The sequence below is a fragment of the Poeciliopsis prolifica genome, unplaced genomic scaffold (genome assembly GCF_027474105.1).
Source record: "Poeciliopsis prolifica strain line A6 unplaced genomic scaffold, Auburn_PproV2 SCAFFOLD020, whole genome shotgun sequence".
NCBI lineage: Eukaryota > Metazoa > Chordata > Actinopteri > Cyprinodontiformes > Poeciliidae > Poeciliopsis > Poeciliopsis prolifica.
Window position 1 is genome coordinate 8049028 of NW_026562395.1, and position 16925 is coordinate 8065952.

A 16925-nucleotide genomic window follows, 5' to 3' on the forward strand; every position below is an offset into this window, starting at 1 on the left:
TGTTAGCAGAACCTCAGGAAACCACAGCTTCATCTCGGTGAACGCGGCCTCACCTTGACCCACAGCGGCTTCATTCCCATCCGACCTGAGCCCCCGGCACAAACTCCAACTTCTCCTTCTCTGAGCTGCTTCATCTTCAAGAGAAACAATGACAGAGGGGAACAATGTGACGGAAAGTGACAACAAAGAGCCTACCGCCGGAGACGTGCCCGTTGGGCCGGTCCCTGCGGAGGAGGACAAGCAGGAGAACGGAGACTGTAAGGTGGACTCGGCGGACAAAGCCTCTCCTCCCGCGGCGGAGGAGGTCGAGTTCGTCCATCCCGAGGGCGGCTGGGGCTGGGTGGTCATGCTGGCATCCATGTGGTGCAACGGCTCGGTGTTCGGGATCCAGAACTCCTTCGGCTTGCTGTTCTTGTCCATGTTGAAAGAGTTCGGCAAAGAGAACGACGAGGACCTGCGCTTCAGAACCTGTGAGTAGCTGCAGCGCGCTGCCACTGTGAGTCCAGTGGGCTGAGACCGGGAAGACGCGGAGTCGAACCAGCAACCTCTGCAGCAGCAGCAGCCTCAACACAAGCACACGCTGTCCTTTCATCTGCTGCTTTTCTTTAGGCCCATTGTCTCACATTTAGTTATTACTGTACTTACTGTAAGTGAGCTAATGGCACCTGAAGACAGGAAGAAAGAAAGAAAGAAACAAAGAAAGATAGAAAGGAAGAAAGATAGAAAGAAAGATAAAAAGAAAGAAAGATAGAAAGGAAGAAAGACAGGAAGAAAGAAAGATAGAAAGGAAGAAAGATACAAAGAAAGAAAGATAGAAAGGAAGAAAGAAAGAAAGAAAAAAAGAAGGAAGTCGTTTTCTGCTGTGACAAGGGGAAAACCCACATGTCAAACAAAAGAGCAGTGGTCCAAGTTAATAAAACTACTATAACTGTTGAGGAAAAATCTCCTATGCTATTACCTTCCTACATATTTAATTTAAGCTTCTACTAATTTTTTTTCATTACACATGGTTTAATGGGTATTTAATAAGAGCTATTTGCAGCTGATAATAAATAAATAAGAGCTACAGCAGCAAGACAAAATATTAAAATGTATATTTTTTATGCCATAGGAATAAGAAAAACAGTTGCTAGTCTAATTTACTTGCAACATTCATCCGCAAGGCAACTCAAAGGAATGGATGGATAGAAAATGAAATGAAAGAACAAAAATAGTCTCATGAAATGACAGAAAAGGTTGACTCCGCGTTTAAGACAGACCCAATCTTCAGACACAAAGTATTGTTTGACCTTTTTTGGGAACTCTGTGGTAAACAAGAAGATTTTTGTGTCCCTTTTTTATGTTCTGGATCCAGAGTCATCACGTGTGTGTCTAGTGGTTTTATGGCTCTTGATAGGTAACCCCCAACAAGCAAGATAAATGTTACTATGATTTTAAATTTGTAATGTTTTACAATTAAGGGCCACAATACTTTAGAAACTAGTGAAATATGATTCATTTTTTATGACCTAGTCTTGGTTTTTAAATACACTGAACTGCCTGATTCGGTTGATCAAACACATTGACATTGTGTTTTTCTGTCTCCTGTTTATTCTTTCCAGTTTATTCTCATTATGTTTCTAAGATGGTAATAAAATAATTTAGAAACAGAATTTGTTGTTAATAATATAATCCTATAATTACACCAAAATTTCTTTTTCATGCTCTTTTGTGTTTTGTCCTCCTGGATTCGGTTCAGTGGTGATTTCGAACTGTGTATAAAATTGGTAGAAATGCTGACCGATTTGCTCATATAATGCACAGGATCACACTATAATGGAGGGACGGTGATGCAGATTCATAAAGTTGCAGATTATTAGCATTTGATCAAAGGTGTCATAATTTTCTGTCAAGTGAGCCAAGAACACAGCCTTGAGGAACGCCATATGTGATCCTTACTGACTTAGATTTACAACTGTAGTCTGGATTTCCAAAATAAGATGTTAATCGAAACCTTGAGCTTATATCTTCTGAGTGAATTCCTTATCAGATTTAGGCTTCGAATTATTAAAAAAAACAAAAAAGAAACTATTTTATTCCTTGCTGAAATAATAACATATTAATGAATTTTCTTCAGTCCCCACTGGGTGGAAATGTAGACACACCTGAATCACCTAAATTTGAAATTAAAAGCTGCTCAAATTTCCATAATGTAATTTAATTTTTTTTACTTTTCAAGACCTAAGTGACTCTTATTGGTTATTTTTATTTACTGAAGCCAGAGTGACTTCTTTTTTCAAGGAAAAGCGAATGTATTCTGCAGAAACATTTTTAGCAGATAAGACTTTTAAGCCGAACAGCACTATCAGTTGTCAAACACGGCGGTGGTTGCATCATGCTGCGGGTCTTCTAAAGTAGTTTTAAAATAAAGGGAAAAAATCACCTCAAATCAGCAGCTGAACGAATGAAAGCTGTCCCAGTGAACCCAAACACATCAAAAGTGATTTAGGAAAAAACTCAATTATTTTTGTTAGAGGTTTACCAAGATCTTAAAAATTCACATTATTCATTTTTCTGCATATCTCTTTGCTCTAAAGCTATACACAGCAGAAGACTGACTCCTGTCAGTCTTAGACAGGAAAAGGTCATAATGGGAAATTTGTGTGTGAGTAAGACAGAATGAATTTGTCCAAGAATAATGTAATTATGGCCTTGCTGTTCCAGTGACTATAGCCACATGTTATCAATGCTGCTGCCTGAAAGATGAGGATATAGGATTAAAAACAGCACAAAGAAGCTGTTGGTTTTCTGTTTCCTGAACATCTTGGAGACCCATTCTGGTGCTGCAGCTTATTACCTTTGGAGAAGCCTGACTGTACTGCAGTCCTCAACTCCTAAAGGACGAACTGATCTTTAACTCTGGTAGAAATAAAGTTATGATGCAACGGGAATGTGAAATTAGGATGTTATATTCAGCAAAAAGTTTTGGTTGTTAGATATTTTGTCATGATTTGCTAGGTCTCTTCAGCAGTTGAACAGTAAATTTCAGTAAATTTAAAGAATTTTCAAAGCTCCAGCTCTTGCTCAACCCCCAAAACGTGCAGTATCTTATATGATGACAGGAGGCATGGTCATGTGTGGAGAGGGCATTGACACCAGGGATCAAGGTTCTGTTTTCTGTTATCTTTTCAAACTCAGTACCGTTCTGTGAGATGCAAACTATGATAGAGCATGAAAACTAGACTGGTATTCTTATATTTTGTAAAAGGACAACCATACTTGTTTTATATCTTAAATAATTATTATCTGTAAAACACCGGAAAAGAAAAAAACAAACAAAAAAAACCCCCAATGTATTTAAATGCAACATAATAAATAAGGTTTCGTTTTGATTTTAGTCACAGTTCCGTGTAAAGAAGTAGAACCTGGATGGACCTAGACGGTTCATACCCAATAAGTTTCTAAGATTTGTACACCTGAGCCTGGTAGACAAAAATAATAATTATCAATCTCCTTTTGAAGACAGAAAACCCGTGCACTGATTTTAAATATCAGCTCAGTTTTAAATATTTTTGTGTGACAGGAATATCATTTAAAAAGCCTTACCTGTTTTTTTTTTTTTTTTTTTTTTTTTTTTTGCCGTAATGTTGCTCAAAGTAGCAAGAATGTTGCTGAATTGGCAACAGTGAGAAAACTGCTGTTAAATGTATATGTGCAGACATGACCTGGTGGGCCAATCTATCAGCCAAACCTTTCTTACAGGAGAGCAGAGGACACTGGTTGATTTTTAGACCTTTGCCGAGGTAGATAAATCGGCTTTATCTATAAAAGAATCGGCACTGATGAGTTGACTGGTTGATGAATCAGTGCACCTGTGGTGTTTTCTGAGGTCATGTTAGACTGATTTTATTACAGACCAGTAGGTTGTTGTAGGTTGTTCCTCAATGCTGGAGGATATCGATTTGAGGAACTCCACAAGATTTCTTGCTTTGCTCAGATTTTCATTGCAAAATCAGCCAAGTCATGAACCAATTCACCACAGGTGTTCTTGCTAAATGGGGCAGGCTATGACATTTGGTCATAGCCTGCCCTCTATGACTTAATGTGTCAGTGGTTAGTATTTGCCTATAAATATGTTGTAATGTTGCATTCAGAATCTTTAAATGCCAATGGTTGAAGGGAAGCTTGTTGAGACCAGTCTGGAAATATGAGCTGCAGGCATTCAACGACTTGGGGGCTTCCATAAAAACATTTAAAATAATCTGTAACTGTTGTTTACTTTGGTGTATACATATATGTAAAAATGACATGCCACCTTTTAGTTGTTTCATTTGCTTTGCCAGTCATTTAGTATATTCATAGCGACTCCCTGACACACTTAAATTCATTTTGTCTTGATTAGCTTGTCTTAAGGCGATATGTAAAATATTGTTTGGGGACTTTATAGTCCTCTTTCTGTTTTCCTTTTTAGTTTTGTCTTTTTTTCAGTTTCAGAGCATTTATTTTGCTCAGCTGATGGATGTGATATACAACTTCTGATAGCTAATGAGTGTTTAACTTTTTTCTCACTGGATCTGTGTGACAGCGCTATTATTTCCAGCTGTTCTGCAGCTGTCCCTGTCTGTTCTCAAACTGGCCTTCGGTGCTTCCCTTGAATATAAATCACAAACACAGAACTCCAGGGTTGCTGCCTCCAAGTTTAAACTTGTTAAACTTCTTAGACTCCATTGTCAAACTGCATAGACCTGCATAAAGATAGATTAGCTATCTAGATAAATAAGATTTGCTGTAGTACAATATGAACTCACTGGCATTAACCTGCAGAGTTCCACAGAGCCTTACAGAAGCACAGCAGTGCTTATTATGCCACAGCATGGTTGACGCTCAGAGTAGAAAGCCCTGCTTTAGAAGTGACTGCCAGAGGAAACGTTAACTGTGGATTTCCGGTAATGTCTTTATCCTGCTCTGCTCTGCTCTGCTCTGCTCATTGACGTAAGCACATGTCAACTTATGTTGTTCTTGAATGTGGTTGTCTCCGTGAAGCACTACTGAATGTCCACATTCAACAACAAGCCTTCCTGTTGTGAGACGTTCAGCCTAAAGGAAATAATAGGCCACTTGTCGAATCTAAAGTTGGACCTTGGAGTAAAGGAAGTGCAGTGAAGGCCAAGCGGCATGATATAATAAACATAGTGAATCAATAGAGTTTGGATTTGACTTTGTAATGATAAACATTTTTAGCGACGAGAAAAGACAGAGATTTTGTTTGATACATGTGAAAAAATCAGAATGGCAACTAAAATACTCAGTTGTTTAGAAAGAAACTGCAAAAGCACAAAATCTTATCAAGTATTTTTGGAAGTATTCGTTGGGATGCAGTGAGGGAATCTGCCTATTTTTAGGGATAAGATGTATTGCTAAGAATACCACTTATTATTGGCTGTTTACTACAAGTTGTCTAGGTGTGAAAAACCGTCAGTGCACATTACTTAGAAAGATAAAAACAAAGCCTGGTTCACTGAGTGCAAAGTACTGTGTTTTCAGATGTAAGACTTATTAAAAATGTATTTAGATTGGCACATATATTTATTCATTAATTGACATTAGTTGGTATTAATATTTTACTTTATTACAGAAGTGATGCACCAGCAAGCTAAACTTGACGTTTGACTTTTGAAAGAACATGCTGATTTCAGTCGAGTTCGCTTGGTCACACACAGCAAAGAGAACTTTGAATTTTAAATGCATGTCAGTGAAAAAGTGACACATTAACTTACGGAGCACAAAAAAGGTAATTCTTGAAACATGAACCCATAGGTCATTACTTAGACGCTGATCTCAGCAGGACTAGTTCTTCTTTACTGCTCAGCAATCTCCCACATTTCTTCTTCATGCAGGAAGAGCAGAAAGAGGAATATCTTTCCATGACACGAGTTAAACCTCCCTCTGTTTATCTTTAAGACAGCAATTTCTGTTCCGTGGGCGTTGCCCAACTTCTTCTTTTCTTTTCCGTTTTCTTCCTTGCTTGTATTCTATTTCACTGTAAATCTGCAGTTTTTCCTCTTTACCCACTCTTTGGACTCAAATGTAAGACATGTTTGAAGTGGTCTTACATAAGACTGAATGGGCAATTACTTTACTTAAAAATATTAAATATATGCACATTTAGTATGAATGCTATTGCAGTGATGTAAAGCTACTTAAAATAACTTTAATCTACAAAAAATCAAAATAGACATTTTGAATGGGCCTTTTTGTAGGTGAAAGTTCATATTCAAGGAGGATAGTCTATACCAGACCATCACAGCACCTTCAACTGTAGATTGAAACCATTTGTGACATGCAGCAGGTCTTTTTCACTTATCCATTGATCAGTGTAATTCACACTGTATATCTCTCTAACTGTACTGCATCAGCAAAAAACAACTTCTCTCTGTTATTTTCTTGGTTATTATCTGCATTATCGTCAGTGTCATTGTGTTTCTCTCAGGTAACTTTACCTGTCTTTGGGGTAAGGTCCAACCTGTGCAGCCTTCATTAGTAGGCTATAAGATAAACTGGGATGATGAAATCTCTTTATGATGGGTTAGTAGGCATAGATTACATGCCACAAGTCTTGTGTACAGATAGAAAGAAAACAAAAGTTACAACTGCAAGAAATCTTGAACTTCTGACATTAAATGGAAAGATTTCCTAATCAATGGTTGATGATTTACTGTTTGATGCCTGTAGCTGTGGGTAGTTTTTGCTCTTTGTACAGTCTTTGCAAACAGAAGCTGCATAATTCCCAGGCGTAATGACTGCCTCTGGAACCTTAATGCAGGTAGTTACACATTGAAAAAAAAAACACCTGATTGTGCCGTGAGCAGACAAGCATACCAAAGAACATGTCGCAACATGATTCTTTCTCACAAAGTCAACCACACAATCTCCAGAAGCACCACATGCCATCTGCAATGGTTAGAAACTTTGGAATCAAAACACTGGAGAATTGAGGCTTTGTTGGAGTCTGTGTTGTATTTTGTCTTCTCTTTCTTGACTGTGGGTCAGTTCACAACTTACAGACTTGTTTGTGTGTGTTTGTCTGTTCTTTGATGGTGCGGAAAACTTGATGCTTTGAGTTATAGCAGTGATTATCTTAAGGCCCTCACATACTCAGGCGTACAGTTGAGTTTTTATCGGTAAGCATACTGATTGCCTGCATTTCTCTTGACAAATTCCTGCATTTCCTTCGTTCTGAATGGATACTAAGAGTATTTGGACACATATCGCTCATTTCCACCAAAGCAGAGAACAGTGGTTAATGTGGCACAGGTGACAGTCTGTGCACCACAAAGTGGAGGTCTGGCTGATGTGCATCTTTTCAACTGGTTATGCCAACTCTTAACCTTATCAGTTTGGTGTCCTGCACAAAACATACACAATCCAAGTCGTTATTCCTCTACCACCATGTTTTACAGAAAGCAAAGCTATTGTTGTTGTATACCTCAATGATGACTCCAAAATATGCTGGAATGCAAAGTAGTTCATTCTTGACTCAACAACCACAATGTTTCCTTTGAGCCCAAATCATTATGCTTCCACCACAGCTTGAATGGGTTGTATGCGCTGATATCCTGTGTTTGGTTTTTGTCCAGACATTACATTGTGCACTACTGCCAAACACATCCTCTTTGGTCTGATGTCCAAAGTCAGTGAACTCATTATTTCTCGGAGTTCAGTCAGAAGCCTGCTGTGTGGTAATTTATTTCATAAAGTTAGAGCCGAAATGCAAAATTGATGTCCATCCATCCATTCAGTTGCAACCTGAAGCATTCATATCTATATTTCTTTAATATAGATTTTAATTGCTCATTAAAATGAAAAATTTTGACCCATTCTTCTTTACAATGTTAGAATTTTAGGAAATGTGTTTCTGCATGACTCTCATAAGGCCTCATACTATTTTCATCACATTAAAGCCTGAGCTTTAATCAAGTAATCACAACACCCTAATTTGTCCTTTCCAGTCCTTCATTGGCAGATTTGCAGTTGTTTGGTCATTGCCCTGTTGCCTGGGTCAAGATTCAGGTTCAGTGGTCAGGAGCTAATTACATTTGATTCAAGAATAGTTTGGTGAACAGAGGAGTTCATGTTGAGTTCAGGGACTAGAAGCTACCTGGTTTCTGTGACAAGCCTGTATCATTAGTCCTCCACCACTGTGTTTTACAATTTGTCTCTGGTAATTCAGGAGTCAGAGATCATGCCTGGTTGCCCTTGTCTCTCTGAAGCATGTAGTTTCTTTTATTTTTTCATTTTTTGCAATCTCTCTGAACATTGCATAGTCTGACCTCACCATGAATCTCCTCCTGGGAAGAACTGCAGCTGCTCTTTGGCCTGGGCTGAACGCAGGCCAGAATGCTTCATGAAACAGCAAACTACCAACATTTCTTCTCTAATAAAACTGCTCACTCTTGCTGACGATCCATCAGGGTGAATATTTTTGTTAAATAAACAAGGACATTGTGTAATATTTTGTTCTGTTGCCCAGATTTATAGTTTCTTCTCTCTCAGACCTTTACAGAACAAAATGTTCATATATTTAGTTCTGATCCATAACTCTCAGAATGTTAAAGAGGCTGTACTTACTTAAATGAATAATTTTATCCCAATAGGACATGTGAAATGAGCCATTGCTCCCATCTGACCACTAACTTCTCCAGTGGCATGATAGTTGTTGACTGAAAACCGTCATTTCTGCTCAACCAATCACGAAACGAGAGCCAGGGGCGGGAACATCCAGTCCATAGATTGGCCTCAGATTGTCAGCCTCAGCGGTCTTCAACATCTGTTAGGAGTTCCAAGTCCATCCCTCTGGGAATGCCACATGGGGCTATTCATTGGCCCTGTGCCATTAAAAGCCACATTCTTCTTATTTATTCTTGAATGAGCCAACAACCTTTAACCTCACCAGAGAGAGTTTGCAGACCTTATCTGCACTGTTTTGATGACGCTGACAGAATAAAGCATCATCTGACCATGTTTTGGCTGAACCTTTTTTTTTTTTGGAACAACTATGAAATAAAAAGCATAAAATAGGAAGTAAGAAATATGAAGCTGATGTTTTGGTTGTACAGTCGGAGAGAAAATATTATTTTAGTATCAACGCTTGGGAAAACCTGTTGAGATACTGAAACCTGGCTGTGACCCAGTGCACATAAACAGGGGGGAAAGGCCTGTTTCCCCTCCGCACTGCTGGTTCACTGCCTTCCTGTCCCACCTCTGGCACGGTTTCGTAATGGAGAAGCACCGTTGAGTTCTGGTTTACAGAAAAGAGATGGATGCTCAGTGTTCGATGTCCTTTATGTTTTGTTGATTTACTTTGACTCCAACTTGGCATTGAAAAATGAAAGGCAAAAATAACCAGGATGGATCATTCCAGCAGAGTGAACAGAGATTAATATTTGACAGGCTACATGTGGCTCCAGGTGAAGATAAAGTCTTGGAAAGTTCCAGGTTGGATGTGCTAAACATGTTAGACATGAAGAATCAATCTTAAAGCCTTGACATATCTTAAATTACAGCCATCATGTCAATGGTTGAAATATTTCATTTTAAAGTGCTGCTTGGATATGATTGACTGTGATAGTTCAAGTGTGATGTGATCTTTCATCCAAAGAGTGGATGCAATGTGTAGGACTTTAACTGTAATTAATGTCCCCACAGCTAAGTATTTACTAGTATTGGGTTTCTTCTGGTTTTGCTTTTTGTCTCACTTAATGTCCTCATGGGCTAACAAGACACACAAACAAATGTTTCAAAGATGCAGATAGAAATCAGCATCAGCAACCTTTAAACATAAAGTGTCCTCTTTCAAAAGTGCCAAGCTTTTGAAACATTCTGAATTTACTAAAACACATAATACATACAAGAGATTCTGTAGTTTTTATTCCTCACCCATATAAAAGAAATCTGGGTAAACATCAAGGACTTTACCAAAGAATTACATTCTGAGAATCATACACAAAGAACAATAAAACAAAAAGTGCATCTTTATTTTAAATTTCATTTTTAAAGTTCTACCGCATAGAGAAATACAGGATAGTTTAAAGAATGACTCACTCATCCTGAAGTCATGAAGTTGTCCATACGTCACAGTGAGCACCAGGCAGACGCACAGAGATCCAACATAACAAGATTCAGAGTTACATGAGATTATAATTAGTCTGCAGACAACTGTAACATACAGCATACAACACATCCATCACTTTTACTGTCATGGCTTCCTTTAAACATTTGTTTTATATATATATTATATATATATATATATATATATATATATATATATATATATATATATATATATATATATATATATATATATATATATATATATATATATATATATATATATATATATATATATATAAATTCTCTTCTCACCCACCGCGGGTGGTTCTTATCCTCTGAGCTCGGGTCCTCTACCAGAGGCCTGGGAGCTTGAGGGTTCTGCAGTATCTAGGCTGTGCCAAGGACTGCTGCACATTTCTGGACTGAGATGTCTGATGTTGTTCCTGGGATCTGTTGTAGCCACTGCTCCAGTTTGGGGGTTACTGCCCCGAGGGCCCCGATGACCACAGGCACCACTGTGGTCTTCACCTTCCAGGCCTCTCCAGTTCCTCCCTGAGGCCCTGGTATTTCTCCAGTTTCTCGTGCTCCTTTTTCCTGATGTTGGAATCGCTTGGTATTGCTACATCTACCACAACGGCTTTCCTCTGTTGTTTATCCACTACGACAATGTCTGGTTGGTTCGCCATTACCATTTTGTCTGTCTGGATCTGGAAGTCCCACAGGATCTTAGCTCTGGCGTTCTCCACCACCTTTGGGGGTGTTTCCCACTTTGATCTCGGGGTTTCCAGTCCATATTCTGCACAGATGTTTCTGTACACTATGCCTGCCACTTGGTTATGTCGCTCCATGTACGCTTTCCCTGCCAGTATCTTGCACCCTGCTGTGATGTGCTGGACTGTCTGAGGGGCCTCCTTGCACAACCTACACCTTGGGTCTTGTCTGGTGTGGTAGATCTGGGCCTCTATTGCTCTGGTGTTTAGGGCCTGTTCCTGGGCGGCCAGGATGAGGGCCTCTGTGCTGTCCTTGAGTCCAGCTTTTTCCAGGCATTGGTAGGATTTACTGATATCAGCCACTTGGGTTATTTGCTGGTGGTACATCCATGTAGGGGCTTGTCCTCCCATGATGGTATCTCTGGCACCTCAATCTCTGTTCCCTGTTGTCTGAGACATTCACTGAGCACATTGTCTATATATATATATATATATATATAATATATATATATATATATATATATATGTGTATATATATATATATATATATATATATATATATATATTATATATATATATATATATATATATATATATATATATATATATATATATATATATATATATTCATATCTATAAAGAGACGGACAATATGTACATTGCATGTGATTGTAAAACCCATTGTTCATCTTTTCTTTTGTTTTTCTATTGTACTTTACAAAGTTTTTACATCTATTTTTCATGACTTTTTGTTTAAATGTATCAAGTATTACATGCTGGTAAAAAAGTAAAACTCTTTGCCTCTTTTCCAGCTTGTAGTTTACATGTGTGCTAAAATGTAAGATCAAGTTATAAAGGGTTAGGACATTATATTATATATATTAGAGTATATAAAGTGTTAGAACTAAATAATGAGTTAATGAGTTGGCATAAAACAAGAATATACTAAATATTATGGAGCTAGTTTTGAATTTGAGTTATATATTACGAAAAGTCTAATTAATTTATCATGTGTTTGGTATTCTTAACTTAATGTCTGTCAGTTTCCTTCTGATGTTTCCTTGTTTACAAGAAGCTGCCAGATAGCGCAGAGACGCTTCTTGGAGTAAATACTAGGAAGGAAGAATCCTGACGTGCTTCAGCGATCTTAAAATATTTAAAGAACAAAAGTCAAGTGTTTCTAGAACACAAAAAAATGTCTGTAAGAAAATTTGAGCTAAATGTCTTCATGATTTCCAACAGACAATGTGTCACATTACAGGCAGAGAAAAGGTCAGCAACCGTCACCTGTTTAGCAGCAACACTAACATAGTAACCATTTTCAGGAGAAGGGATGCCTGCAAAGTTAATAACTTAATGGACTTGGCTGCACTTCTTTTAATACATAATGGTATACCTCTTCCTAGGGAAGTATAAAGACGTATACGTCACTTATTTAAGGGGATCAAAATCCCTCTTCTCCCTTATCTAGAACGAGACCCATTATTGTGGACTACAAGGATTTATAATTCCCAGTGCTTGTTTTTTGTAGATTTCATAGGTGTAGCTTGTATCTGATCTGCTATCAGATCAGATACAAAGCCAGTAAAGGCCTTACTTGACCTTATCCTCCTACTTTAAGCCGAGGTTTTAACTCGTAGCTCTTTGGGAATCCCTTTCCTGATGATAAAACACAGGCTAACTTAAAATATAGCGGCGATAAAAAGCCGCTATATAAACTGATTTATAAAAGAAATCATTACTGATTTCTTTTACAAATCAGTTATGATTCAAAAAGCCCTTTAGAGCTGCATTCATGAAAAATTCTTTTTTTTTTTTTTGACAGATTTTATAACTCTGTTATCAAAAAAGTCAAATTGAAAAAGGATAAACTTTCTACTGGCTCTGTACATGAGAGATCACAAAAAGAAAGTTTCAGTTTGAAGGTAGACGTGATGTATGAGGAAACAAGCATTATCCTCTAATTTAAATACCAGACTGGCATGTTTGTACATAAAGAGTTAACTCTTTGGGGTCCGTCTACACTCTTACGCTTTACCACCTGTGGATTCTGAGCTTAATAAGTGGGTGGATGAAAATCTCCCCCAATCAGCAACCAGATTCAGCATACCACCCCTCTTTCCTCTCTCCCCTTCACTTGAAACACAACCCCCATTTAACATTTTTCATCTGGTCTTCTTCCAGCCACAGAACTCCAGAGTAATTCCAAGCATGCATATGAAGTGTTTTCATCTGTGCTCTTTGCTGAGCTAGGAATCACTCTGTGACTTTCCCAAACATATTTTATCAAAGTGGAGCTTTCACTTCCTGCTTCACATGGCCAGAAAACACGTACCAGACAAACGTTTGAAACACACATGAGGACAAACGTGATTTCCTCCGTTCCATCCTCCATCTCAAACAAGGCCAGCTCTTTTAAACGCTTCCAGCTGCTGTTGTCAAGACGCAGTGCGGATGATGGACAGTACGCTGCAGCCCAGATGTGGACCTGCAGCACCAAGAGGCCCTAATCGGGGATGTCTTTTTCTCTCTCAGTAGCTGAACAGCATCAGCGGTACGCTCACCAAGTAACACAGACTGCAGCCACACCACAAATACTTACTCAATCAGACGGAGTTTGGACTTGAGCTGTGCCATGAAAAGTCACAACAGTTTCACTATGACCACTACTTCCAGTGCTAGGAGCAACAAGACAGGATGTTTTCACATCCTCTGGAAAGTGCGGAAGGGTTTTGCATTCTGCTCTTGTGAGTCTGTAGTTTGTGGAATGACGTTTTGTTGTTGCTCCAGTTGCCAGGTCTCATAGGAGCTTTATATATTTACACGTTCTTCTTGGCAAAATATCTCAACCTCAATCAGCTTGAATTGAGAGTGTCCACAACCACTAATGATCAAATCACGGATTATTAATTGGAATTTAATCTAGACTTTGACTAGATCCTGTTAATACATAAATATGCTGTGATCCATGTTTCCTCTCACCAGCTATGATGTCACAGATGAAAATAATGCAAAAAAAAAGAAAAAAATAATAATTACATATATATATATATATATATATATATATATATATAATATATATATATATATATATATATATAATATATTATTTTCATATATATATATATATATATATATATATATATATATATATATATATTATATATATATATATATATATATATATATATATATATATATATATATAATGTACTTTAAAATTCTATATCTGCAGACTCAGTTCTGATTCAAGACTCTTTTGTTGTTGCCTGGTCAAATATACTATAACTTTGAATTGGTCTGATCAGAAATGTGAAACTGAAGCTGATGATTAATTGCCTTCCACTTAAGACAAACTAAAACTGTCTTCAACATTTTACTTTCACTGATGTTGAAAGCAAAATGCTGTTTTTACTTTCAACATCAGTGTGTGAAGATGATCTTTTCTTAGAAAACGCTGTAAACCAATAACTCACACTCCATGTAGTCATCCATTAAAGAGCTGTTGCCTTAGCAACCCCCGGTTTTGTCCGCCATTAACCCCGCTGATCTTTGGTTTTAAACATGTCACTATTTCTGTGTGAATTTATGGATCGCTGTCCCTCTGTTTACCTTGGCAGGTGTGGAAAATGTCAGACTGTTGTTGTGAGAACAAGTTAGCATGCAGGCTATGCATGCATGTCTAAGATGTCTTTACTGATATTTAACTTTCCTGTCTATTACACACTTCTGTTTTTCACCTTCCTTTTGTTTTATTTACTTCCAGAACCTGCATTGTTGTCTAATAAATCCCAAACTATTATGTCAGCAAGCATGTGTCTTATTTGTGATACAAGTTATCTTCCTGGGGTTTTTCTGTCAATTTAAAATTTTATTTCAATCTAACTCTACATCTATGTACAATAAATGGCATTGCAGTGAGCTGTGATAAGGAAGGTCTCAAAAGAATCTCCTTAAGAGTCCATCAGCAGAATGACAAAACAATAATACATCTGTCCAGGGTGGTATCAGGTGATTTTTGTCTCACTACTCATAAAATTTTAAAAAGCTTTTTCTCCTCCTTTGGCTGGTCATTCATCTGAAAGGTCTGATGACTTGGGACAGAGTCCGAAGTGGGTGTTAGATGAGGCTTGTCTTCATCCAACACACATAATCTATCATCAAAAGAGTTTAAAAAGGGGCTGTTCATTTGAACTGTCGGAAAATCGCCTGCCATCTCACTGTGTTCCAGTTCAATTAGCTGTTTCCATCACTTTTATTTAATACATCAACAGCCGGTGGCTTTACTTTAACCCTTTGACTTTATTGACCAAATTAAGTGAGAACATGAGGTTCCATTAAAGCCTTTAAGTGGATGTTTCAATCTGTTTTATTTGACAGCTTCGACCACTTACTTCAAAAGGGGACACCTAGAGCTGCTTCTGTTTATAGAGAAGTAATATTAGTGCCTCCAGAGCTGCTCTAGTTCTTTTTGACAGAACCAACATTGTGTCAGAAACATTCCTCACAGATTGCTGTAGACCTGTTGCCCAGATGGACTGTTTGGCTCCCATTCCACATCCAAAGGTGCTCTGTTGGACTGAGATCTGTGGGATGCACAACAGACTCATTCTTATTGTTCAAGAAACCGGTTTGAGATGATTTGAAACATCCTCTGAAGATGAGTACACGATAGTCATGATGCACGAACATGGACACCACATATTGAGCCTTTGCGACTACGTCACCCAAACACAATGAGAGACATCAGAATGAGGAGTATTGAAGGCAGAGAGTCTGATCCATTTTATTTCTCTGTCAAACAGAAAATAGGATAAACAGTCATACAAGTGTCCTTTCACAGGCTTTTGAACCCATTTTTTTCAGTGACAAGCAGAAGGATGCCAGGTTGGCTGTTTCTGATGCTGCTTTCGTCATTTCGGGGTGACCAGGTTCACATCACAGTAGTGTCCAGCAAAGCCCTTAGCAGACAGACCACACGTGGCAACCAATTGGGAGAGCCTGTGGCTATTGATAGATGTTGCCGGGACAAAACAAACCCTAATATTACATTTTTGAATTTCTTTTTGGTCTGAAGCGTAAATGCGTTTAAATCGAGACGGCCGCCACAACACAGCTGCAATTTCCTGTTGTCTTTGAGGCATTCTGTGCTCTTCATGTTCACAGTCATTTATTACATTATGTAGCTTAAAGAAGGCTTTCTCCACAAATATAAAAGCAAACAGAATCAACTCCATTAAATTCAGGGTATTTTTCTGACTGTGTGTTGTCTGGACAAGCTTTATGGAGGCTTTGGCAGTTTATTAGATCACAGAGGGAATCTAGAGCAAAGAATTATGCAAAAGGATGCAAACAGTATGAAAAGTGTCCCATTTGTATTTTTACATGGACAAGTCAATATATTAGCAAATATTGACTTGCTAATGCCAAGTCAATATTTCACTTGGCATTAGCACATTAGGCCTTCAGAGCCTGTACAGTGTCTGGCTGTTACTTCTCAAAAAGTAGCAATGACAAAGAATAACATCAGTGGAAATGTCTTTTAATTGCCGACCAACAGAGTGCACTAATCCACAAACCAACAACATGAACAGTTGTTGTAGATCTAAACTGTCGAGTTAGCTCTACTTGTTTAAATACAAGTAGATGTAAAGTAGGAGAAACCATCCAATCAATGAAAGGCACTATATGTAACATTGATCTTAGACACAGTCTTGCGTATCTCCTAAAATCAACTTGCTTTGTTTTACTTCTCTTGATGCAAGTAGCAGCCATATTTAAATTTAAAGAAGGCATTACTGATCATAACTGGAGGTAGTCAGAGTTCTTCCACTTTCCTAGTGGAAAGTCCAGTGTCATAAAGGTATTCCAGTTGATTGTTACAATATCTTTGTCAGAATTTCCCAGTTTTGAATACAACTGAAACACAGCTTATAACTTGACATCAAGCAAAGTTGAGAAGTAGTTTTGTTTTTCTTACTACCATCTGGTAGTAAGAAACACTACCAGGTGGGAGACTCTTAAACCCAATGTGTTCAATTCAAGGCACTAGATGTGCTTATCGGCTGGCAGGAATCCCAACCATCCACCAAATGAGAAGGTTTAGATCATTTTGAAACAAAGGCT

The 16925-nt window shown here is 38.0% G+C and overlaps 1 protein-coding gene across 1 annotated transcript in view; it reads left to right on the forward strand.

Annotated features, from left to right (window-relative positions):
* The window catches only part of slc16a10 (solute carrier family 16 member 10), a 31796-nt gene continuing 14871 nt past the window's right edge, over window positions 1-16925 (forward strand). The window contains exon 1 of the mRNA XM_055044559.1: window positions 1-470. Coding sequence (XP_054900534.1) covers window positions 149-470 — 322 coding nt within the window. The 5' untranslated portion in view covers window positions 1-148. The remainder of the gene's footprint in view (window positions 471-16925) is intronic.